Genomic DNA, 26,183 nt, shown 5'->3' on the forward strand with positions numbered 1-26,183 from the left:
GTAGAATGTTTGGTTCTTGTGCAATAAATAATTGAAAGTGTTCCTGGGCTTAATGTACACTCCATAGAATGTGTACTGAATATAGTAAGGATCATAGTTAAGACTAATGTCACATTCTTAGACATTATATGTGCTCACTTTCTTATTTAAAAACCATCTGTCAATTTATAATTGCTGATAGCAGTGACTATGCTGAATGGTAAACTGATAATAATGTTAAGAGCTTTGTTGCAGGAGGGAAAAATGTTATTATTCATATGCTGAATCTAAGTTCATCTGTTAGACACATAGTTAATAACAAACAGCTGTGAATTAAATATGAATTCTGGTACTAAAGATTATCTCCACTGCTGATTCCATATTTCTTTGTACATGACAGATGCGTGACATTGTGGCTACAGCAACAAAACCCAGACAGAGTATCAGATGCTCTTGGATGAGACTCTGAAGTACATGCGAAGGTTTAACCTTCCTCATAAACTCCAAGAAAGAGTAAAACTCTGGTTCACGTATACCTGGGAACAGCCAACATACAATTGGTAATATTACTGAATGCAGATGATATATTTCTTTAGTATGTTGTGATATTACTACTCAGTATTCAATAGTGGACAAGTGACATGTTTGCTTTAATATATTTTTTTCCTGTAAATAATATTTCTATTTGTGAGACATCTAGAAGGAATCTTCTAAACTTCAGTGTAGACAATCAGATAAATTTTAGGATTTTCTAATCAGATGAGATTTGAATTTTTTTTTTAATTATAGGGAGTGTAGGGACTCCCAGTTTCCCGGCCTGTGTCTATTGGAGATCCTTACACCCACAGAATACTATTCTGAACCATAGCCAAGAGGCAGGATCTACCTAAAAATTATTCTTCTATTTTCATTTTACTTGTGATAATCACATATCAGTGGAAGCTGAGCTAAAGGTGGAGCTTCTGCTGTTGCATATTTTATGTTGGTGACGGCAATTTCCAGCATGACTGTCTGTTGTAACATTTATGCTGGCTGCACATAATCATTATTACTTTCAAATGTTGTGCATGTGGAAGTCCACTGTCACTGATGTCACAATGACAATCTGGACCAGGCCTGGAAGCATACTCAGATACTCTCATGCTTAAAGCGACTGCTTGAAGTATACAGGAAATCTACACTCCTGGAAATTGAAATTAGAACACCGTGAATTCATTGTCCCAGGAAGGGGAAACTTTATTGACACATTCCTGGGGTCAGATACATCACATGATCACACTGACAGAACCACAGGCACATAGACACAGGCAACAGAGCATGCACAATGTCGGCTCTAGTACAGTGTATATCCACCTTTCGCAGCAATGCAGGCTGCTATTCTCCCATGGAGACGATCGTAGAGATGCTGGATGTAGTCCTGTGGAACGGCTTGCCATGCCATTTCCACCTGGCGCCTCAGTTGGACCAGCGTTCGTGCTGGACGTGCAGACCGCGTGAGACGACGCTTCATCCAGTCCCAAACATGCTCAATGGGGGACAGATCCGGAGATCTTGCTGGCCAGGGTAGTTGACTTACACCTTCTAGAGCACGTTGGGTGGCACGGGATACATGCGGACGTGCACTGTCCTGTTGGAACAACAAGTTCCCTTGCCGGTCTAGGAATGGTAGAACGATGGGTTCGATGATGGTTTGGATGTACCATGCACTATTCAGTGTCCCCTCGACGATCACCAGTGGTGTACGGCCAGTGTAGGAGATCGCTCCCCACACCATGATGCCGGGTGTTGGCCCTGTGTGCCTCGGTCGTATGCAGTCCTGATTGTGGCGCTCACCTGCACGGCGCCAAACACGCATACGACCATCATTGGCACCAAGGCAGAAGCGACTCTCATCGCTGAAGACGACACGTCTCCATTCGTCCCTCCATTCATGCCTGTCGCGACACCACTGGAGGCGGGCTGCACGATGTTGGGGCGTGAGCGGAAGACGGCCTAACGGTGTGCGGGACCGTAGCCCAGCTTCATGGAGACGGTTGCGAATGGTCCTCGCCGATACCCCAGGAGCAACAGTGTCCCTAATTTGCTGGGAAGTGGCGGTGCGGTCCTCTACGGCACTGCGTAGGATCCTACGGTCTTGGCGTGCATCCGTGCGTCGCTGCGGTCCGGTCCCAGGTCGACGGGCACGTGCACCTTCCGCCGACCACTGGCGACAACATCGATGTACTGTGGAGACCTCACGCCCCATGTGTTGAGCAATTCGGCGGTACGTCCACCCGGCCTCCCGCATGCCCACTATACGCCCTCGCTCAAAGTCCGTCAACTGCACATACGGTTCACGTCCACGCTGTCGCGGCATACTACCAGTGTTAAAGACTGCGATGGAGCTCCGTATGCCACGGCAAACTGGCTGACACTGACGGCGGCGGTGCACAAATGCTGCGCAGCTAGCGCCATTCGACGGCCAACACCGCGGTTCCTGGTGTGTCCGCTGTGCCGTGCGTGTGATCATTGCTTGTACAGCCCTCTCGCAGTGTCCGGAGCAAGTATGGTGCGTGTGACACACTGGCGTCAATGTGTTCTTTTTTCCATTTCCAGGAGTGTATATTTGAGTTCTGATCTGGCATGAATTTATGACTGTCATGACATATTCATTATATTCCAGGTTAGGGGTTTCTGAACAGTTTTCAGTGATATCATTTCATGTCATTATATCTTCTCTTATTTCATCCATATTGATTCTATTCATTTCATTTCATTGTGTGTACTTCACTATTCTGACTCATTTGAAAACTGGTTAAAACTGTAAATTGTTTGCATTTCTAAAGCTGCAGTTGCTGCTCCTACAATGTTATATTTTAATTATCTATTAAAATAAAATAAGTAGAGGGTACAATTTACATAACAGATTAAATAAACATAGATTTAGAAATATATCTTCAATATCCTTATAAATGCAGCTTGATATTAGTAGAATAAAAATCCACTTCAGTTGCCAGTAATTTCATTTTTATTGGACAGTCAGTTCTAAAGCCTTAAACTTCGCCTTCAGGTGTCACCAAATAGTTATGGAAACATAAATATGTGGCACTTGGGCTAGTCAGTCATGATGGATCACACCCACATCAAACAAATGCATGGGAGTGTAGGATCAGCAGCTGGTGTGCTCTCCTTGACAACCAACAAGGCACTTGAAGATAAGCTTCAAAGCCAGTTGTGCAGTTGCAAAAGAAATTATTGGCAAAAGAAGAGAAATTTTATTCTGCCAATATGTTTCTCAGCTGGGAGTGTTTGCCTGATCAAATAGTTGGATAGTGTAATTGCATGATTGTGTGATTACTGTGGGTAGTAAACAGTAGTTGCAAGGCTAGAATTGTAAAAATAATACAGTTATTGTTAAAAAAATATTCTCCCATGGAATAATCATTTAATATTAAATATGGGTAGAAGTACACAAATTGGAAACATTTGCTGACAACTCATGTGGTGCATAGAGGCAATGTTTTGTATTTGTATTTACTAACGTATTGTTATATTATTCCATCCCTTTAAAGTTTTATGAAACATGATGAATGTATGTATGATACTTTGTTGCATTTGCATGCTTTGTGTAATTTATTACTATAAAGTAGTAGCTCAGTAGAAAATGTTTTATCCTGTGTTTACTCTCATCCAGATGAAAGCAGAATTCTAGATGCACTACCTCAAAAACTGAAAACAGATGTTGCTATCAATGTACACATTCAGACTCTGAGCAAAGTTCAATTGTTTCAAGATTGTGATGAGGCGTTGCTTCGTGATCTGGTCCTAAAACTGCGGCCAGTTATTTACCTTCCTGGTGACTACATCTGTCGCAAGGTAGTGACCTAAGTTTCACTCAATTTTGTGATTATATTTGAATACTTTCTCATTTGTAGATATTGCATGAATTATTGGAAGGATTCTTTCAGATAATGTGAATTATTACAGATTATTTGACATTGTTTTCGCTACATAAAACTTAATTCTTCAGAAGGCTACAAACAAGGACTTCTTTTTTTACAGGGAGAAGTTGGAAAAGAGATGTATATTATAAAATCAGGCCAGATACAGGTGATGGGTGGTAAGAATAATGATGAGGTGCTGGCAACACTTACTGAAGGGTGTGTTTTTGGTGAGATCAGTCTGCTTTCTTTGGCAGAAGGAAACAGGAGAACTGCTACTGTGAAGTAATTACTTAAATTACATATTCTATATGCCTTATGTATATAAATGGATTCATGTGTAAATGCATATATTGTCGACATGTCCTCCTAAACTACTGGACTGATTTCAGCCAAACTTGGTACACATATTACTTATTGTCTGACAACAAGTACAAAAGGGAAAGAACCAACTCTCATTGGGGTGATGGTGAAAGTAGGTTGACTTTGGAGATGTGCAGATGAGGGAGGAGGAGATGGACAGAGAGAGGTGGAGGAGGAGATGCACAGAGAGAGGGGGGAGGGTGGAGATGGACAGAGAGAGGGGCAGAGAGATGGAGGAGGAATATAGAGGGGCAGAGAGTTAGGGGGAGGAGGAAATGGAGAAGGGATAGGGGAGGAGATGGACAGAGAGAGGTGGAGGGGCCAGGTTGTGGACAGAGAAAAGGGGAAGAAGGGAAGGTGTAGATGGGAGGTGGAAATGGATGGGGTTGTAGGGAGACAGATGGAAGAGGAACAAGTTGTCAAGAGGCAGGTGGAAAAGATACTGCATGCGAGGAGGCAGGTGGAAGGTGGTCAGGGCATGGGAAAGTAGGTGGAACGACTCCACAGTGTGATAGAACAGGTGGAAGTGGGAAGGTTGAAACAGGGGGAAGGTAAAGTAGAGGAGAGATTCAGGTATTTCTGATTATTTTGATGTGACCATTTCAACAAAATTTGTTGTATAAATGACTCATTTTTTGAATAAAAGTAGTGTTGTAGTAAGATACCCCTACTACTCTTAGGGATGGGGTTGAGAATGTGATGAGATCTAAAAATTTTTTAACAAACTGTCAGTATTTCTTTCCTGTGCTTAATTGACTTGTGTGGCACCAATGAGGTCGACACCAGCATCAATATATGTTTGTCTCTAGACTCCAAGCATTGTCTTTGGACGCTGAGCATTGTTTTTGGGCGGTTCTGCCATGTCAGTTCTTTGTGAGTCTTTGATGTGTTTAGGTGAATAAATGAACTACTACAAAATGGGAGTGTTGTTTGGTGTAACTAACCCGAACATCCCCCTCACTGGCTACCCCGAGTTGTAACGTCTTCCGTTTTCACCATTTTACTGTGTCCGCGACCTCCACTTTGGTTATTTTTGCGTGTATTACATCGACACAGCATTCGAACAATGACTTCGGCCCAGTGCCTAATGCCGGATTTTGTGATTGACATGCATCGTGTTGTGGGCAATGTGCACCCGCCAGGACTGCAACACAATGCCTCTCACTCAACGATTACACCGGTTTCGCCAGATGTTTTCGAGCCTGCAACAATAAGTGAGGTTAGGAGTGTGCATGACTCTGGCTATCAGACGCCTTTGTTCCCACCACATGTGCCCTCCCTCATCGATGGTGCAGTTACCTCTTACACATCTCTGTGCAGTGCAGGACCAATGCCGATTTCTGCAAATGCTTCGTTGGACAACCTACCACCACCAGGACAATGATTTGCCACATGGCAATCCACACAGTACCACATGGATTCCTGCCACGTGGTCGGAACTGCTTTGTTCACAGGTCAACCTCCTCAGCATGTAGGAACAATAAGTTGTTATCTGCACCAGACCTCCATCTCCATCCCACTGCTACACCCCAGTGTTTTGTGCCATGACATTCACCTTATCCGCACACTGTTTTGAGTGGAGTGACTATAAACAGTGAACATTCACACATTCCATCCCATGTTCGACATCATTTCCCACACTGTGCTTCTGGACAGACCGCACCTCTGCAGCCTCTCTGCAACACAGGAGGCCCCGGCTCTGGTCTTCCGTGGTGCGTCAATCCAAACACACGTACAACCTGTTGAGTTTCCGCAACCATAATCGACACATTACGGTGTCTCACCCGCGTCGGCCTTCCCCGTCGCGACGGATCGCGCTCAACCACAACGCGTCACCTTCACGCTGCCACCCGACCAGCCATCGTCGCCACATCCCCTGGAGGCACACTCTCCTGGAATACTACAGCAACAACAGATCGTTTCAGGCAGTGCCCAGATGAACTCAACTCAACCTGTTCTTCCAAACATTCTACAACGCTTACCGATGCTGCTGCCATTTAATCCAGACAGAGCAACAACCAGGTTCAAAACTGTGGACGAAGTGTTTGACCATTACAAACTCTATGAGTCAACCTGGTTTCTGTGCCTCATCACCCACCTGCAAGACCAGGATGACTTGATTGCTAACCTGGTCGATGCCCCGGACTCAGCTACCCGGCACACTCTAGCCAAAAAGACAGTTCTACGTCGGCTTGCACGCTCAACTGAGGCAGCAATACGGCAAGTGCTCCATGTTGAACAACTAGGCAACGGCAAACCTTCCCAGCTCTGGAGACGGCTACGTGCCCTAGTCAGAAACGACCTATTCTCTGACACAGCTCTCCTCGTCATCTGGTCAGATAAACTATCTCCTCACATCCGCTTTGCTCTGGCTCAAAGGTCTCCTGAACCTGTCGAGCAAAGAATGAAAATTGCTGACAAGCTACACGATGCATCACTGGTCTCTTTCGCCAGCCACTCCTGCCTGACTAGTCTCAGGTTCAGCCTCATCACCCTGCGGCTGGACGCGGCCGGGGCCGTACTGTGCCGACCGTTCCGCTCACTCTGGGAAGCAGTAAACAAGCAACTGGGACGTTACCGGCCCCCCCTCTCGGTCACACCCCCTGCTGCAGCCACCGAACCTTCGCCACCGCCACTGGCAACGAACTTTCTGCAGGAAATGCAACGTCACTACCCGCACTGTTACTTCCACACACAGTTTGGCAAGGCGGCACGGAACTGCAGACCACCCTGCTGCTTCCCAAACGCCTCCTGCGCACAACATGACAGGCAACCCCCAGTGCTCCATTCTGTCCAGGAACGACTGGATAATTGCGGATGACTTTACATTAAAGACATTTCGTCGGGATACCTTTTCCTAGTGGACACAGGCGCCAATGTTTCGCTGCTGCCTATGTCCTTAGTGTCATCGAACATCCGCCCTCATCATACTTCGCCGTGAATTCAACTAAACTACAATGCTCGGGTTCAACTTCCCACATTGTCTCACTCTTCGCAAACTGCAAACTTGAGTGGACTTTTTTAGTGTGCGAAATTGACGAATCTATACTAGGCATTGACTTCTTGCGACACCACAAACTTTCACCGGACCTAGTGCAAAACACTGTGTTTCATCACCCGTCCAAGATTCACTTCCCCTGTGCTCCATCGAGCAACCCCCCCCCCCCCCCCCCCCCCGACACATCGATCCAGGCTCATCTCATCTGTACATGGTCACCTCTGTCAATAACGTTACAAAAAACAATAAACAAGTGCCTTGTCGAGCTTGAAAACTTCATTTGCCTATGCAAGGAAAACTTTGAGCTCTCCCTCCGGCTCCACGAAACTCAGCTCCAGTTCTCTGATGCAGCAAAGGAATTACAGACACTACAGCAAGGACAAAGCAAGGTCAGTAAGTGCGCCGAATCTGCTTGCAGTCCCAGCAATCGAGCCTCCATGTGTTTACCTCCCGCTACCCCTCACAACTGTACTATCAAGACTGCCATAACATGTACTGACAGCTCTGCAGGGCCACACCCTCCTAACACGGCAGCATTTGACACTCGGCCGGACACAAGTGCGCATTCGCGACGAGTGTCACGTGTTCCAGAACTGACAGCTCCTACCCCGCCCCTCGTGGACATCTCCTCAAACGATGCAACTTCGCCTCCTGTGCGCCGCTGTGTGACAGCCACTGACAACATAAACAGTGCACTCGTACAAAGCGTTTTGCCTGCAACCGTACTGCCACAGGCCGCGCCCTCTGACAATGGACTCACTAATGGCTCCCGAGCTCTACCAAGCTCACCTGACTGCAGTGCCACTGCTTCGGGCCGGCGGCCGTCTTCTCGCATTGACTCCTGGGACACTTTGCCCCCTCGGCTCCCGTCTGATCCGCCAAGTGGCTCCAAACACCACGACCACGCCTCGTCTGCCCCGCCCGCCACACATTGTAAACAAACCGACAACATTTCTGTTGTCACCAATGGCACGGTTCACAAGCTTCGCCTCACGCAATGTCCCACGATCTCCAGTAAACCACGTCGACTTTGTCCCGAGCGCCTCTCTGACCTTAAAAATCAGATTTCTGAACTACTAAGCTCCGGCGTCATTGAACCCTCTGCCAGTAGCTGGTCTACGCCCATACATATGACACCCGAGAAAGACCAGTCCTGGCGCATGTGCGGAGACTACCGTCGATTAAACGTACGAACAATTATGGACACCTACCCCATACCCAACATTGCCGACTTTACCAGTTCCCTTGCAGGTGCGACCACATTCTCTGTCATTGATTGCAAACGGGCTTGCCAACAGATCCCCATGGCACGTGAAGACATCAAGAAGAGCAGCCATCACCAACCCAATCGGGTTATTTCAGTTTTGATTAATGCGTTTCAGTCTGAAAAACGCAACCCAAACCTGGCAACGCTTTTCGACCTAAAATTCTGCTTTGCATATCTTGATGACATTCTTGTGTTCAGCTCCTCCGTCGAGGACAACATTCGACATGTGCAAACTGTTATGAACGCTCTCGCGGCAGCAGGCATCAAGATCAACCAGGACAAATTGCAGTTACATCAACCCGCTGTCACTTTTCTTGGCTTTCGGGTCTATGCCGACGGCATTTCGCCGCCCCCTGAGAAAGTACAAACAATACTAAACCTTCCCAGACATTCGTCATTCAGAGAGCTCTGGCGCTTTCTGAGGACGGTTAATTATTATCGTCGACATCTACCTCGGGGTACAGAGATTCAGGCTCCACTGATGGATGCCTTGGCAGGCACCAACACTTCTGGATATCGGCCCGTTCCATGGACCCCTGCTATGACTGAGTCTTTCACTGCCCTCAAAAATCTTCTTGCCGAGGCATGCATCATCACGCATCCTCATCCCAATGCACAGCTTTTCATCACCACAGACTTGAGCGATACTGCCATTGGCGCGGTCCTTAGCCAGACCATCAACGGCCGAACTTCGCCCCTGCAGTTCTTCTCGCGCAAACTCACCAATGCACAATGGAAATATTCCACATTTGACAGGGAGTTGCTTGCGGTCTACAAGGAGATTAAGCATTTTAAGACAGATGTTGAGGGATGCCCTTTCTATGTTTTAATGGACCACAAACCCCTGGCTGCGGCCATTACAAACCCGCCAGCTGACCCGCCTCCTCGCCCCTTCACATCCATGGACTTCATATCTCAGTTCACCACCAATGTCAGACACATAAAGGGTGCTGACAATATAGTTGCTGATTTCCTTTCACGAGTTGACACTGTCCATTCGCTGTTAGACCTCTCTGAACTGCCTAACCTCCAACCCGCCGACGAGGAAACACAAAACCTGATTTCAGACTCTACCTCTTCACTACACTTTGTCCGCACAACCTTCCCTGGCATTTCTGGTGAGATCTGGTGTGACGACAGTACGGGCACGTTATGCCCCCTCATCCCAAACACGCTCTGTTGAGCTGTCTTCAACGTATTGCATAATTTAGCCCACCCCGGTGTTCGTGCGTTCGCCCACCTTGTAGCGGAGCACTTTGTGTGGATAAATGTCAACAAGGACTGCCAGCAAGGGGCACGCTCCTGCGTCGCGTGCCAACATTGCAAAGTACACAAGCACACTTCACCCCCCTTGGCGCCTTTTCGATCCCTCCTGGGGGTTTCCAGCATATTCATATTGACATTGTTGGCCCTCTCCCCCCCTCTAATGGCTTTCGTTATGTTCTCTCGTCTATCGACAAAACAACTTGCTGGGTCGAGGCTGTCCCCCTCCCCAATATTATGGCAGAAAATGTTGCTCGAGCTTTCGTCGAGTCATGGGTATCGCGTTTCGGATGTCCAGCCATCACGACTGACCAGAGCAGACAATTTGAGTCAGCCCTGTTCAACGAGATTTGTAACATTTGCGGCATCCAGCGCATCCATACCACATCATATCACCCGCAAAGTGACGGGCTAGTTGAGTGCTGGCACCGCACTTTCAAGGCGGCTCTTCGATGCCACAACTCTCTATGGACGGAGGCCCTTTCCCTTGTGCTACTCGGCATTCGTGTGATCTATAAGGAAGACCTCAAAGGGACAGTAGCCGAGTTCATATACAGCCAGGACATTGTTCTCCCTGGCAAACTTGTGAGCCCTTCTGCTTCTCTCCCACAGTCTGACCTACCTTCCTTCGTGGACCGTGTCAGACGCCACTTCATCAACCTCCATATCCCTCCGCCCGCCAGCCACTCCCGCCCTAAGGTTCACGTCCCGAAATCTCTGGACAATTGCGAGTACGTCATGCACTGAGATGACACAATCTGTGCTCCCTTCCAACATCCATATACCGGCCTGTACTGAGTTCTCTGGCGCTCAGCCAACACCTATGACATCCAGATGAAAGATTCAGCTGTCACAGTCTTTCTCAACAGACTTAAGCCTGCCCATGTCGAGCCTTCTTCTACCCCCCCTTCAGGCCACGACCACGCCACTCACTGTCGTGGCTCACGACGCTCCGACCACTCCCTCCACATCAGACTTACACACTCGATCAAGTGACTTCCAGCTCCAATCGTCAAGCTCTCCTCCGACCTCGCCCCCTATTCCGGTCTCACGCGCTCCATCGAGTGACCACATGCTCCCCATGTCGAGCTTACCTATGATCATGCCCTCACTGCTCGGCCCTTCGCCGGTCCCTTCGACCTCTCCACCATTGCCTGCCTCGCCATGTTGAGGTTTCTCAGCCCCCCCCCCCCCCCCCGCTTACCTTGAACGTGCCCTTGCTCGAGGTGTTTGTGCCTGTCCCCCCGGACGTAATCCATGACATCTCAATAATACTACGCGATTATACACTGTTTGTCGTGTGTTTCCCTTTATCCAGTGCTCATGACACAACCTCCGCCATTCCCTGCCACCTGGTGAAAGTGTGTTCCCCCCTCGCCCGACGTCGACCTGGACTTGCTTCTCGTGTTCGCCACGCCCACCGGAGACATAGTCATCGTCACTCCATTCCACCTGCAAACCGCCGGCCTACCTGTCCTGTTGCCGCATCACCAGCACGCCCAGTACGACACCCAGCGCACTTCAATGACTTCCAGGTTTGGTGGCCGAACCTTCCTTCAAGACATCTACCCACGCAGCTCTCGGACAACGCATTTGAACTGACCGTGGTCCAGCTCCCGCAGACCATCCCTGCCGATGCCTTAGTCACCACTTAGACACCCCCCCCCCCCCCCCCCGGCCTCTCAAGAGTACTCCGTACTGTGGGTGGGGGGGCTATGTGGCGCCAATTCAGTTGACACCAGCATCGATATATGTTTGTCTCTAGACTCCGAGCAACGTCTTTGGTTGCTGAGCATTGTCTTTGGGCGGTTCTATAATGTCAGTTCTTTGTGAGCCTTTGATGTGTTTAGGTGAATAAATGAACTACTGCAAAATGGGAGTGTTGTTTGGTGTAACTAACCTGAACATCTCCCTCACTTGGAATACTCTAAAAGTTGAAGTGGCATTTTTCTCTTATTTGTGTCATCCAGGTCGCAAAAATGACTACTGCATTGAGCCAATACTTTTGTCGACATGTTTTGGAACCAATTATCATGGCACATGGCTTAATGCCACAGAAATTTTGAAAGATCACGAAATATGACAATAGGTGATGTTTGGTTATTCGGAGCATTCAATATTAGAACAGTTAAAGCAAATATAACATTTTCTGTGAAAAGCCTTCCTGAAAACCAAACTGATATACTGCATTTTTACAAACATGTGATGCTATTCTTGAATACATTACTTTTTCAAAGCAAACATATTTGTAAAAATGAAGTACTAACAAAATATAAATTTGGTTTTCAGAAAGGCTTTTCACAGGAAATGCTATATTTGCTTTCACTATACTAATATTGAATACTCTTAATAACCGAACATCACAATCTGGGATATTTTGTGGTCTCTCAAAGGCTTTTGACTGTGTGAATCATGAAATTCTTCTAGAGAAGCTTAACTTTTGTTGTATGAGTGGGACAGTGTACAAATGGTTTTATTAATATCTAACTGGAAGAATGTAGAAGGTTGAAATTAACAAGTCTGCAAAAATCAGTGGTGTCATCTAACTGGGGAGAAATGTCAAGAACAGTGTTAGGGACTGATGACCTCAGCAGTTTGGTCCCATAGGAACTTACCACAAATTTTAAGTGTCCCACAGGGTTCAGTGTTGGGGCCCTTATTGTTCTTAATATATATTAATGACATGCCACTCTGTATTCATGAAGGTGCAAAGCTAGTTGTTTTTTTTGCCAATGATAAAGGTATAGTAATCACACCAACAAACCAGAGTCATCTGAGGAAATTGTAAACGTCTTTCATAAAAATATTAAGTGGTTCTCTGAAATGCACTCTCACTAAATTTTGAGAAAACACAGTACATAAAATTTTGGTCACTTAATGGCATAACACCATTGATAAGTATAGACTTTGAACAGAAGACTGTTGCTAAGGCAGAATAATCAAAATTTCTGGGTGTGTGCCTAGATGAAAAATTGAATAGAAAGAAACACCCTGATGATCTGCTGAAATGGTTAGGTTCAACTTCTTATGCTGAGAAACATATCATTAAATTAGCCTACTTTGCCTATTTTCGTTCACTGCTTTGATATGCCATCATATTTTGGGGTAATTCATCATTAAGAAGAAAAGTATTCATTGCACAAAAGCATATAATCACAATAATAGCTGGAGCTTACCCAAAATCACTTGCAGGCATTTCTATAAGGAACTCAGGATTTCCTCAGTACCTTTGCAATACATATATTCACTTACGAAATTGGTTATTAGTAACCCATTACGGTTCAAAAATAATAGAAAAGTGCATAGCTACAATACTAGAAAAAAGGATTATCTTCACTATTCTGGGTTAAATCTGACTTTGGCATGGAAAGGGGTGAATTATGCTGTCACAAATATCTTTGGTCATTTGCCAAATAGCATTAAAAGTCTAACAGATAGCCAATCAACATTTAAAAACAAATTAAAAGAATTTCTGAATGATAGCTCCTTCCCACTCAATGGATGAATTCTTAGATATGAAGCAGTAACCATAAAAAAATTATAGTGTGTACAGAAAACTTATATTGAACTGACATGTTCCACATCATTATGGAATGTAGTATTCATGATTCATGTAACAAGTATTAATGTAATGTAATGTAATGATAAATTTAACATACTCCCTGGAGTTGTATGGTGTGAAACAGTAGAGATTCAGACATATATGTTTGTACAATACATGTGACCTACATATACATGGGCAAAGTCCTGGGTAAAAGTCAAGTATATATTCAAAAATGCATGGAAGTGTATACACATGGATTTATATTCCATATCTCCTCCTAAACCACTGTATAAATTTCAACCAAATTTGGTACACATTCTTTTTGTTATCTGGAAGTAAGTACTGTGGTAGTAAATACCACCTACCCACCCAGAGAGGTTGAAATTGGTGTGAAAAAGGGTTAGTAATGTCTGATGTCTAGGCTGCCCTGTACGACTGGTATGTTGGGCGGGTAGTATGGGAACACACTGCAGGGTACGTACATCCTGACAGGTGTGGCTGAGGAAGGGGACGGAGAAGAGGGTATGGTTAGTGAGTTGGGGAGGAAGAAATATGCAGGAAAAGGGAGGGGGAGGTGGAGATGTACTGACAGACGGGAAGAGTAGATGGACACAGAAAGGGAAGAGGACAAGATGGACACAAAGAGGGGGAGGAGATGATGAATAGAGTGAGGGGAGAGGACAAGATGGACAGAGTGAGGGAGATGGAGATAACAGTGAGAAGGGGGAGGAAATGGACAGAGAGAGGAGGGAGAATGGTCAGAAGGAGAGCGGAGGAGGAAGTGGACAGAGACACTTGAAAGTGAAGTTGGAGTTGGATATAGGTAGGGCCAAGGAAGAGTTGGACAGAGTTGGGGAAGAAGGATATGGTCAGAGAGAGTGGAGAGGAGGAGATTGTGTAATGTACATAAACATATAGATATTTCAGTAATAACATTATTGAATCACATTTATAAAGAACTTTTCAGTATGAGACCACTTATCAGTATGAAACTGCACTCTCTCTCTTACCCATTTTTGGTTGGCAAGGATTCCTCAATGCCACTGCATCCTCTCCTGAAGAAATATAGCACTTTGCTCTTTGAACTGGTCATTGTTATCCTGTATATTGACACCGCAATGAATTTAATATCCCTACTAGTCCTGAACCTGTTCTATTTGGGACAGATCTGTGGATCTTGCTGCGCATGGGAATATATCAACATCATGCAGCACTTCATAAAGATACATGCAATGTGTGGATGAGCATTTTCCACTTGAAAAACTTCTTCATGACGCTGTCACATGACAGGTAACACTTGGTGGTGCAGGATGTCGCTGTACCATTATGATAACATAGTGCCCTCAATCACTACCAGCTGTGCGTGAAGTCATACCCATGGGCTCCCCACACCATGACACCAGGAGCAACATTGGTGTGTCTCTCCAGAACATTGGAAGAATGGAACCTCTTCCCATGTTGTTGCTATACTCTTCATCAGCAGTCATCCAGATAGTGCAAAATCATAATTAATCACTGAACACAATGTGATGCAATTCATCAACAGTCCTTGCTTCCCAATCATATTGTCATTCCAGACACATCCCTTTGTGTTGTGGTGTTAACACTAGCCTATGAATTGGATGGTAATTCCTTAGTTGTGCTGCTCCTTGTCTCCAACCAACAGTGTGAGATGACACAAAATGCTGTAAACAATCCCTTACTTGCTCTTGGATTGCAAGTGCAGATGTAAAGGGGTTATGATGTGCTTGGTGCACAATGTGGGGATCAGATGTGGCTGACCAGAAGCTTGACAATGAGCATGCCTGCCCTCCTGTTCCCATGTAACCCAATATTGGGCCTGTGTCACATCCAAATGCTTCACAAATCTGGATAGTGTACAATATGACCAAATGACCAAATGGAGACCCTCAGTGAGGCCCCTTTCAAACTCTGTTAGATGCTGACAATGTTTTTGCATGCAAGTACATCTCATCTCCACATCCTTTCTTAGTTGTCACTCAATATTTGACTGTTCATGCCTCTTATATACACTACTAGGCCTCCTGGCACTACTTAAGACAAAAAACATTAATGCACCCTGGTTAGCACAACACACACACACACACACACACACACACACACATATACACACACTGGACTCATGTTCAGGACCCATGACCAGTCATCCTGATTTAGGTTTTCCATGATTTCCCTAAATTGCTTCAGGTAAATAAATGCTAGGATGGGCCCTTTGAAGGGGCAAGGCCAACTTCCTTCCCTAATCCAATGGGACCAATGACCTCGCTGTTTGTTCCCCTTCACCAAATCAACCAACCGATCAGTGCACTCTGGTGGCTGTTCAATGGGGCATTGAGAACTGGAACTCTAATCATTTAATTACCTCTAATCATTTAATTACCTTTGATGGTGTGTATGTGAATGGAGTTCCATTGACACCCATATCTTCTGGGTGCTTCACTTTTTATCAGGCAGTACATATGTATCTCATTTTACAGTTGTCTGTCAGTAATTCATGATAATGTAGAGCAATTCTGTTCAGGAGGCAGATTGAAAAGCGCAAATAATTACTTTCACTTGCTGCATTAGATACAAAATGAACTCAAAATAAATGAAGATGACTAAACATAAATGTGATCATTGTTTTGTTCCTCTGTGTCTTTTTCGCCTTTCCAAATATTCTCTGATCATCACAAGTTTTCTCACTCAGCAGCATGTGATTGAGTTGGTGTATCCCTGAACAGGGATGGTTTGGGTCTGTTTGAGTTCAATAACAGAAAGAATATAAAATAATAATAGTTTTATAATTAAGTTTGTTTGGGCCAAACCTACCCGAAGGGCCATGTGTGTTAAAGCTCCACTTCTGGGACAGAGAGATGTGCCAGTCTCAGATTGAATCTGTCCAGGAAATTAATTATGAGGTCAGTGTGCTGGCCAGCCTAGATGCATTTTTAGGCAGTTTCCCACACCCAGTTAGGTATATTCTGGGCTGGTACCCAAGTTCTACCTCAATTACACAATTCACAAACATTTAGGCAACTGCACTCTCTTTCATATAAATAGTACTACACACAGACAGTTCGGGTCATATATTCTGTCCTGGGGGAAACAAGGTGGGAACAGGAAGAGCATCTGGGCACCACTTAAACTAACCAAACCAACTCCATTTCTAGCCATGCTGACTCTGTGCCGACGTGGGACAAAGGCATAAGAAAAAATAAGAAAAAAGTTTGTTCAGCCCAAAGATTAAAATTGTTAGACAGTTGATATAAGTAGGTTTGATAGTAACAATCCATAAGCATCCCCTGTTCCTTGCTTCTGAAGTTCCACCAATGAAACTTAATCATTTGGTCCTCTCTCTTCACTTTTCTCCAATCTCCATAATCTTCCTGTAGTCTTTACGGTTTGTATTAGACTCATAATTTTTTTACTTGCCAACACAAACTTCTGAGTGATATTGAAAATCCATTATTATAAGTACATAAATTGTTTTTCAACTAAAGCATATATTTATTTTGTACAGTATATCCTTTGATACTACAGGAGTGTTAACTGAGTTATGATTAGACACCTTGATCTGTTCACCATTCAGTTTTTGCATCTTCCATTGTATCTTACAATGAAAAGAACTAAGAAAATACTGTTCCCAGTGCTTATTTTGCAATAGCTTTATTGGTTATGAATCACTGTGGCTGTTATTCTAATAACAGTACTTAATTTTTCAGGTCTAAAGGGTTTTCAAATATTTTTGTTCTGAATAAGTCAGATTTGAATGAAGCCATTGTTCATTATCCAGAAGCTCAAGAGATTCTAAGGAAGAAGGCAAAGTAAGCTGTAACTTCATTAAGAGCTTATTATAAATGACACAACAGTCATCTAAATATAATCTCAAACTTTTTTTCAGCTCATTAATGAGACAAAATGCCCTGAGGGAGAAGTTGGCAAAGGAAAAACAGTTGTCCAGTGATGTGATCATTGGCAATTTGCAGTCACAAGAAACACCAAAGCTTGTTCATACAGTTATACAGGTAATGTCCATGAAATGAACAGAATTGTTCAACTTTTCTATTGTCCCATTAAAGTCACAGTTAATATTCATTATCCTTCAAATGGATCTGTGGCACAGTTATAAACAAATACAGCCCTGTTGGTATATTCTGTATACTTACTGAGAGCTTTTATAGTGTGGATTGTAAAATTTTACTTGAATAACTAATTACTATTGTGTTAATGACATGACTTTTGCGTAGATTAACCATCATAAAAAAGCTTAGTCTCATTGACAGATTGCACTACAGGAAGAAACTAAACCCAAAATGAGTAAGCATAAAACATAGAGACCAACAAGGTTTGGTACTTGGTCAATTCCTGTTCTTAATCTACATAAACAACTTTCCAGTTACGTTTCACCTAAAGCAAGTCCAATTTACAAAATTATAAAATTACAATGAGATACAATGACTAGACAGGATTTACATACAGGAGGCAAACATCCAATTGTGCTTGTAAAAGGACTAAAAGCAGAAAAAAAATCATACTGTAATCACCAGTGGAGCCTTTAATCATCCAACAATTAATTGGGGAAAATTACAGTTTTGTTAGTAAAAAATCAAATAATGGAAAATCCGGGATGGAATGTAACAATATTGAACAATTTTGTTAGTGGCAGACATGATAAGACAAACTACGAAACTTTACTAAATGCCTTTACTACCTGGAACAGATAGTTAGGTACCCCACTCATGATGGAAATACACACATCAAAAAAAGTTTTGCATCACCTCAATTCTGTTAGTTCCAGAACCTGTACAGGAAATTGGAATAGAGATCAACATAAACATCATTTCCACCATTTTTATAGCTCATAAAACCACACATGCCATGTTGTACCATACAGCAAGACCTTCAGAGGTGGTGGTCCAGACTGGTGGACACACCGGTACTTCTAATACCCAGTAGCATGTCATCTTGCGTCGATGCATGCCTGTATTCATCTTGGCATACTATCCACAAGTTCATTAAGGCACTGTGGGTCCAGATTGTCCCACTCCTCAATGGCAATTTGGCTCAGATCCCTCAGAATGGTTGGTGGGTCACATCATCCAAACAGCCCTTTTCAATCTATCCCAGGCATGTTCAATAGGGTTCATGTCTGGAGAACATGCTGGCTACTCTAGTCAAGTGATGTCATTATCCTGAAGAAGTCATTCACACATGTGCATGATGGGGCCTTGAATTGTTGTCCATGAAGATGAATGCCTCGCCAATATGCTGCCTATATGATTGCACTATCAGTTGGAAGATGGCATTCACGTATCATATAACTGTTACGGCACCTTCCACGACCACCAGCAGCATATGTCGCCCCCACATAACGCCACTCCAAAACAGCAGAGAACCTCCACCTTGCTGCACTCACTGGACAGTGTGTCTGAGGTGTTCCGTCTGACTGGGTTGCCTCCAAACACATCTCTATGATTGTCTGGTTGAAGGCATATGCGACACTCATCAGTGAAGAGAACATGATGCCAATCCTGAGTGGTCCATTTGGCATGTTGTTGGGCTCATCTGCATGGTGTCGTGTTTGCAAAGATGGACGTTGCCATGGACGTCAGGAGTGAAGTTGTGCATCATGCAGCCTATTGCACACAGTTTGAGTCATAACATGATGTCCTGTAGCTGCACGAAAAGCATTATTCAACGTGGTAGCATTGCTGTCAGGGTTCCTCCGAACAATAATCCGTAGGTAGCAGTCATCCACTGCAATAGTAGCCCTTGGGTGGCCTGAGCGAGGCGTGTTGTCGACATTTCCTTTTTCTCTGTATCTCCTCCATGTCTGAACAGTATCGCTTTGGTCACTCCGAGACGCCTGGACACTTCCCTTGTTGAGAGCCCTTCCTGGCATAAAGTAACAATGCAGACATGATCGAACTGCAGTACTGACTATCTAGGCATGGTTGAACTACAGACAATATGAGCCTTATACCTCATTCCTGGTGGAATGACTGGAATTGATTGGCTGTTGGACCCCCTCCAGCTAATAGGCACTGCTCATGCATGGTTGTTTACATCTTTGGGTAAGGTTAGTGACATCTCTGAACAGTCAGAGGGACTGTATCTGTGATACAATATCCACAGTCAACATCTATCTTCATTAGTTCTGGGAACCGGGGTGTTGCAAAACTTTTTTGGTGTGTGTATATTGGATCTAATGGCAACAAATAGACCTGACCTCTTTGAGGATGCCCACATCAAAACTGGTATCCGTGATTATGACACAGTTGTGGCAACAATGATTACCAAAGCACAAAAGACAACTAAAGCAAGCAGAAAGATGTATATGTTTAGTAAAGTAGATAAAAAATCATTAGTGTCATATCTCAGTGAGGAACTTGAAACTTTCAGCACAGAACAGGAGCTTGCAGAAGAACTCTAGCTCAAGTTTAAAAGAATAGTAGGGCTATAGATAGAGATGCTGAATGAAATGTGTTTAGTTGTCAAGAGAGCAATGTGTGATGCCTTCAGCGACTACCGTAGCAGAATGTTGTCAAGTGATCTTTCACAGAACCCAAAGAAATTCTGGCCATATGTAAAGTCTGTTAGTGGCCCCAACCCCAGAGTCAGTGCCCAGTCCTTAGCAAACAAGACAGGAACTGACATTGAGGGTAGCAAAGCAAAAGCTGAAATGTGTAACTCCATTTCCAGATGTTCCTTTACTAAGGAAAACCCAGGAGAATTGCTCCAATTTAATCCTCGTCCCAATGAAAAGATGAATTAAATAATTATTAGTGTCAGTGGTGTTGAGAAACAACTGAAATTGTTAAAATTGAACAAAGCTCCAGGCCCCGGTGGAATCTGTCACATTCTATATTGAATTTATGGCTAAGTTAGCCCCTCTTCTAACTATAATCTGTCATAGATGGCACAGGTCACACCTGTCTACAAGAAGGGTAGCAGAAGTGATCCTCAAAACTACCGTCCAATATCTTGACACTGATTTGTAGTAGGATCTTAGAATGTATTATGAGCTCAGACATAATGAGGTATCTCGAACAGATGCTTCTCAATGGCGAGCAGCATGGATTTCAAAAAAATTGATCGTGTGAAATCCAACTCACATTGTTCTCACACGACTTAATGAAAGCTATGTATGAAGACAACCAAATAGATGAAGTATTTTTTGACTTCCAAAAAGCATTTGACTCAGTCCTGCACTTGTGCTTATTGTCAAAAGTACGATAATATGGGGTATTAAGAGAAATTTGTGACTGGGTTGAGGACTTTTTGGTAGGGAGGACACAGCATGTTATCTTGGATGGTGAGTCATCATCAGGCATAGTAGTAAATTCAGGTGTGCCCTATGGAAGTGTGTTGGGACCCTTTCTGTTCATATTGTATATTAATGAACTTGCAGACAATATTCACAGTAAAATCAGACTTTTTGCAGATGATGCAGTTGCTTGTAATGAAGCACTACCTGAAAGAAGCTGCATAAATATTCAGTCATATCTTTATAAGCTTTTAATGTGGTGCAGAGATTGGCAACTTGCTGTAAATGTTCAGAAATATAAAATTTTGCACTTCACAAAATGGAAACAAGTGTAGTATCCTATTACTATAACATCAGTGAGTCACTGTTGGAATTAGCCAATTCATACAAATACCTGGGTGTAACACTTTGTAGGGATACGAAATTGATTGATCACATAGGTTCAGTTGTGGGTAAAGCAGGTGACAGACTTTGGCTTATTGGTAATATACTGGGGAAGTCCAATCAGTCTACAAAGGAAATCACAAATCACTAGCGTGACTGGTTCTAGAATATTGCTCAAGTGTGTGGGACCTGTATCAGTTAGGGCTAACAGGGGATATTGAACATATACAGAGAAGGGCAGCACAAATGGTCACAGGTTTGTTTAATCCATGTGAAAGTGTCGCAGAGATATGGAAGGAACTGAACTGGAAGACTCTTGAAGATATATTGAAACTATGCTGATGAAGTCTGTTAATAATGTCCCAAGAACTATCTTTAAATAATTACTCTTGCAATATACTACAACCCCCCATGTATTGCTCACATGGGTCCATGAGGATAAGATTAGAATAATTACAACATGCACAGAGGCATTCAAACAATCATTCTTCTTGTGCTCCATATGTGAACGGGACAGGAAGAAACCCTAATAAGTGGTACAGTGGGATGTGCCCTCTGCGATGCATCTCCAGTGGTTTGCAGAATATAGATGTAGATGTAGATGAAGAACTGTGCCTAACTTTCAGAACTTGTAACTTTCTTCCTCAGGGTGGAAATAGGGATAACCTGGGGAAAGCTGGAAAAAAAGGGGCAACTCATTCAGACTGCAGGTAGAGGGTCCCACCTGTTGGGAGGACAAGGGAAGCAAAGATTAAGGCAAGGTTTTAGAGGGAGTAAGTCAAAGATATTACATTGGTAAGCACTGTACCAGCTTCAATCCTGAGGTGGCAGAATAACAGGGTAAGAAGTATAGACAGGTTAAAGAGAAAGAGAAATGAGTAGTGTAATGAAGAGAAAAGTGAAAAATGTGGGATAGGGATTGGGGAGAGAACAAACAGAAAGATGAGAATAGTAAAGTTTTGAAATTACTTTACTTTTTAAAAAATTTGTTGTCTTTTCTACACTCCTAACCTTTTGTTTCCTCTGTTCTCTTTCCTCTTTCATCTTAGCTCTTAACTGTACTACTAATTTCACTTTGTATTCACAACTGAAGGATCAACAGCTATTTTTCTTTTAATAATCATTCTTGCTAATCTTAGTGTGTCAAATTTTCACCGAGTAAGTAAACAGTTTATAGAAAATTTATTACAGTTAAGTATTAGTGTAGTTTCCAAAAGCTCAAGCTACAACTTGACTTGTTTCATCTGACTGAAAGATCAGTTAATTGTTAATTATGAGGTTACTGGAACATGGTTAGTGGATAATTTAAATTGTTTGTGTTCCTAAACAGAAAAATGAACCATGAATGGCCAATATTATTCACACACAGCTGTGTTCATTTTTTGATGTCTCTGAACTACCTTTAAAGGTGATCACATTGTAGAGCCATCAATAATAGGATGAACTGTTGCATACAACTTGAAGGGGACTACTTTGAGAAAAAGCAAAAATAAAAGTTAAATATTTAATTACTTTGCTAAAATTTTCAGAGTGCCTCTCAGTTGCATTTATTCATAGACTATTTCTAGAACTACCACAAATTACAAACAATGTTAAACTGAAATGGGAAAGAAAGTTAAGTTGTAACATAACTGAAAATGTGTTTTAAAGAACTGCTAAAAAGTTAGCTGCAGGTAATGGACTAGAGGCAAGTTGACCTGCATCCAGATGAAAACAGACACAAAGTAAATTCCTAAGTGTAACTGGAAAGATATGTGGAAAATAAATTAAGTAAAAAATACTTCTCTTTTCAGGTGATGGGTCATCTTGATATATCAACTAGTCTCATTGGTCGCAGCCCGAAACAGAGTAAAGAGGAATCACAAGAGGCAGTAGTGACAGAGAAGCAGCAATGCAAGAACAGCAACAGTGAGCAGGAACAACAGCCACTGGGGTGCAGTTGTAATGCAGGCAGTGAGAATGCTGGAGGCTGTAACAGTGTGAGTCCAGCTGACAAGACCTTTGAGTGTAGAGTGACTGTACACAGAGAGATGAGCCAGTAGTCCTAGGAGGTGAAATGCATTTAGTATTATACAGTCACTTGGTGACCTCGCCTTACATCATCACTACCAGCAGCATCCTTTTTTATTCATTGGCAACAAAATGCTCTAAAAGAAGATATTGAGCATACAGTGCGTGTCTGGGAAATGGCTACTCTGTTCCTTTCCCGTTGTATTTACTGTACATAAAATTCTATTATTCCTGTTTTGCAAAGAATAGTATTTCTTTTAGAAGGGACTTTCAACTACAATTTTTCCCTGTCATATGTCTGGCATACCTTTCCTATTCTGTAAGATGCATTGTAATTCTGACTGCATGATTGATATATTTTGATTGTATGCACATTTTATTTTCATTCTTGCAGTTTGATATCCTATTTTGTATGTGTTTATAATGCATTGTTCAGCCTTTTACATCATTTGAGGTGTCTAGATGCAGAACCCAACATTTCCACTTTTGATCAGAATAGTAATTATGTTTCCCCATCAGCTATCAATACTTACAGCATACTGTTTCAGTAAAAGACTAATTCTAAATGAAACTAGAGGGGACTTGCTTGGTTTATTCATAACAAGAGATAAATACAAGATGCTCCTCAGAAACAGTGCAGGTTATCTTAATTCCTTATTATGAAGTGAAGTCCAGTCCAATCCATGCCGTATCAAAGTTCTGCCTATGGCAAATAGAGTCCACAATATAAATACCTTAGACAAACTGATAGCACACTTGCTGTGCACTCCACAAATCACATCACAACTTACTTAGACCAGTCCTGGACTGCCTTATATCCCGTATTCTGATATAATGTCATCAGTGGGCACTCCCAATGACAAATGTCCTCTGGGTAGAGGCACCACAGCAGTCAACACTAACGAGCCAGCTATTCAGCTTCCATAGTAACATCAGGTGATACTACTACATCCCCTCACCCCCCCCCCCCCCCCCCCTGCCGAGCCCCCAAGCACTGACTTCCAAAAGACTCAGGTGTGGTGTGGTCTGAAGGAGCCACCACTGGGAAGTGTGCAAGTTTGTGTCCATGGGTGTCACTGTGGAAGGCCTAGGTAGAATGAAGCATGATAGAAGATACACAAGTTACCATGGGACTGGAGTGTACACTGGGGGCAAAGAAGTAAGCAGCTGCTGACCACAATGGTGGAGGCAAAGTTGATTTTGATGGTGCTGCTGAAGTGCATGGGTGGAGCCCACAATATACACCATGGACCTGTGGCAAATGGAGATCATTCTGTGGTTCCAGGTTGTGTGGTCTCAAACTGATTGGCTCACACGAGGGTGCCCACCCAAAAGTGAGAGGCCTGGGAATAACACCAGTGGGTTCTGAATATCCAAGTCACTGATGTGAGAGTGACTTTAAAGCTTTTCTGCCAGACTTTAAGTTGTTAGGAAACTGCTGATGGCATTAGATGCAGTGTTAGACATAATTTCCTTAAGGAGCTGAGGAGTAAAACATGCTGTATGACTGTTAGAGACCACATGATACAGTATGGTGTGAACTTCTTGAATCCCAATGTGGGTGCAAAATCATTCAAATTCATGGGAGGTAAACATCATACTGTTACCAGAAACCAAGGTATGTGGGCAGTGTTAGCCTCCAAGGGCAAAGATTTTTCGAAGGCTGCAATAGTAGTGGTTTTTGTGACCTGAGGCATGTAGAAGATAAAAGGGAACTGTTACAAGGAATCAGTCATGACCTACCACATGGTGCCCAAAAATGGACCAAATGGATAAGCTCCTGCGACTCCACAGATTGGACCAGGGAGAGAACTCCTGGGGAGGTACAGCTTGATGGGATTGACAAGCGGAGCTTCGATCAACTGATCCATGATGTCACCATCAATATTTGACCACAATATATGTTGTTATACCAAACTTTTCATCCAGGACTTGCATCAATGGCCAATATGCAGAAGGCACAGCACTTACAGCCAAAGAGGTGGAGGAATCGGGATGCAGCAATGGTTCTCATCCAAGACCCACAACAGAGCCCCTTGGTTTAAGTGTAGTTGATGCTGTTGTGGCCAGCAGGAATGAAATTCAGGTCTGGGAGGCACGTCTGGCCATCCGTGTTGTACAAAATGGGCAAGACTGTATAATACTGGGTTCTTGCAGGTGGCAGCTGCAACATCATGATGTGTTTATGAAAAGGTTGAAATGAGTGAATCCATATCTGTGTCAAGCCGGAAAAACAGCAATTCATGTTGGTCAAAGACTGGGTTGGAGCCAAGGGAAATTGGGATAGCATGTCTATGTTTGTGTGTTACATTACTGCTCAAGAGTGGATAAAATAACGAAAATAAGACAAGAATAGCACTCAACTCTGGAGGCATGATGCTTAAGTCATAAGATGATGTGCAACAAATGATGGTCTGTGTTGAGATAGAATTTCTGTCCATAATGAAATAGTTTTAAGTTTCTGAGCTGCATAAATGACAGTGATGGCCTCCTGCTCTGTTTAATAATGGCATTGCCCGGAAGTGGATAGGGTCTTAGAAGCATATAATATATGACACTCAGTGCTGTTGGGATATTTGAGGTAGGAATGAGCCAATACTATGGGACTGCATGTCAGTTGCTGCTAACAGAGGAGATCAGCAGCGTATGTTGTTTAACATGATGTGCACTTAAGACAATCTTTTGAAGCCTGGAAAGCTTGTTCACAGAAAGGTGATCATTCAGAACATCACCTTGGCATCATCGCTGGTTCGGTGGGTATGGTAGCTCTGCTAGGTCTGCACTGAATCGGGCATAATAGTTTATCTTATCTAGAAACACTTGTAAGTCTTTTATATTTGTGGGAGGCTGCATTTTAACAATCACTGCCGAGTACTCTCTTGTTGGTTCTAGTTAATTTGCCAAGGGTTTAAACCTTAAATATTTCACGGAAGACTGCATGAAAGAGCACTTGCACAGTCTGCATTTGAGTCCTTTTGTCCTTTTGCTGCAGCCCTCTGGAACAAAACCTTGAGATTGTGAAGGTGATCCTCTGGAGCTGTACCTGCAATCAAAATTTGTCAGGGTATGCTTGTAATAATTAATGGGTAAAATGCTGAAATATGGCAGGGGCTGAAGACATTTTGAAAGGTAACTAATTATATTGGCAAAGACTATATGGCATATTTTGCAGTAAAAGCAGTTGT

General features: G+C 43.4%; 1 protein-coding gene across 1 annotated transcript in view; it reads left to right on the plus strand.

The window, feature by feature from the left end:
* Nucleotides 1–23,898, plus strand: part of LOC126148488 (cyclic nucleotide-gated cation channel beta-1) — a 158,332-nt gene extending 134,434 nt beyond the window's left edge. The window contains 8 exon segments of the mRNA XM_049915760.1: nt 380–413; nt 416–525; nt 527–539; nt 3,653–3,834; nt 4,021–4,184; nt 17,060–17,161; nt 17,239–17,362; nt 22,782–23,898. Of these exon segments, the coding sequence (XP_049771717.1) occupies nt 380–413; nt 416–525; nt 527–539; nt 3,653–3,834; nt 4,021–4,184; nt 17,060–17,161; nt 17,239–17,362; nt 22,782–23,030 (978 nt within the window). The 3' untranslated portion in view covers nt 23,031–23,898.
* The last annotated feature ends 2,285 nt before the right edge of the window (nt 23,899–26,183 follow it).

Source organism: Schistocerca cancellata, chromosome 2, assembly GCF_023864275.1.
Source record: "Schistocerca cancellata isolate TAMUIC-IGC-003103 chromosome 2, iqSchCanc2.1, whole genome shotgun sequence".
In the NCBI taxonomy this organism is placed as follows: Eukaryota; Metazoa; Arthropoda; class Insecta; order Orthoptera; family Acrididae; genus Schistocerca; species Schistocerca cancellata.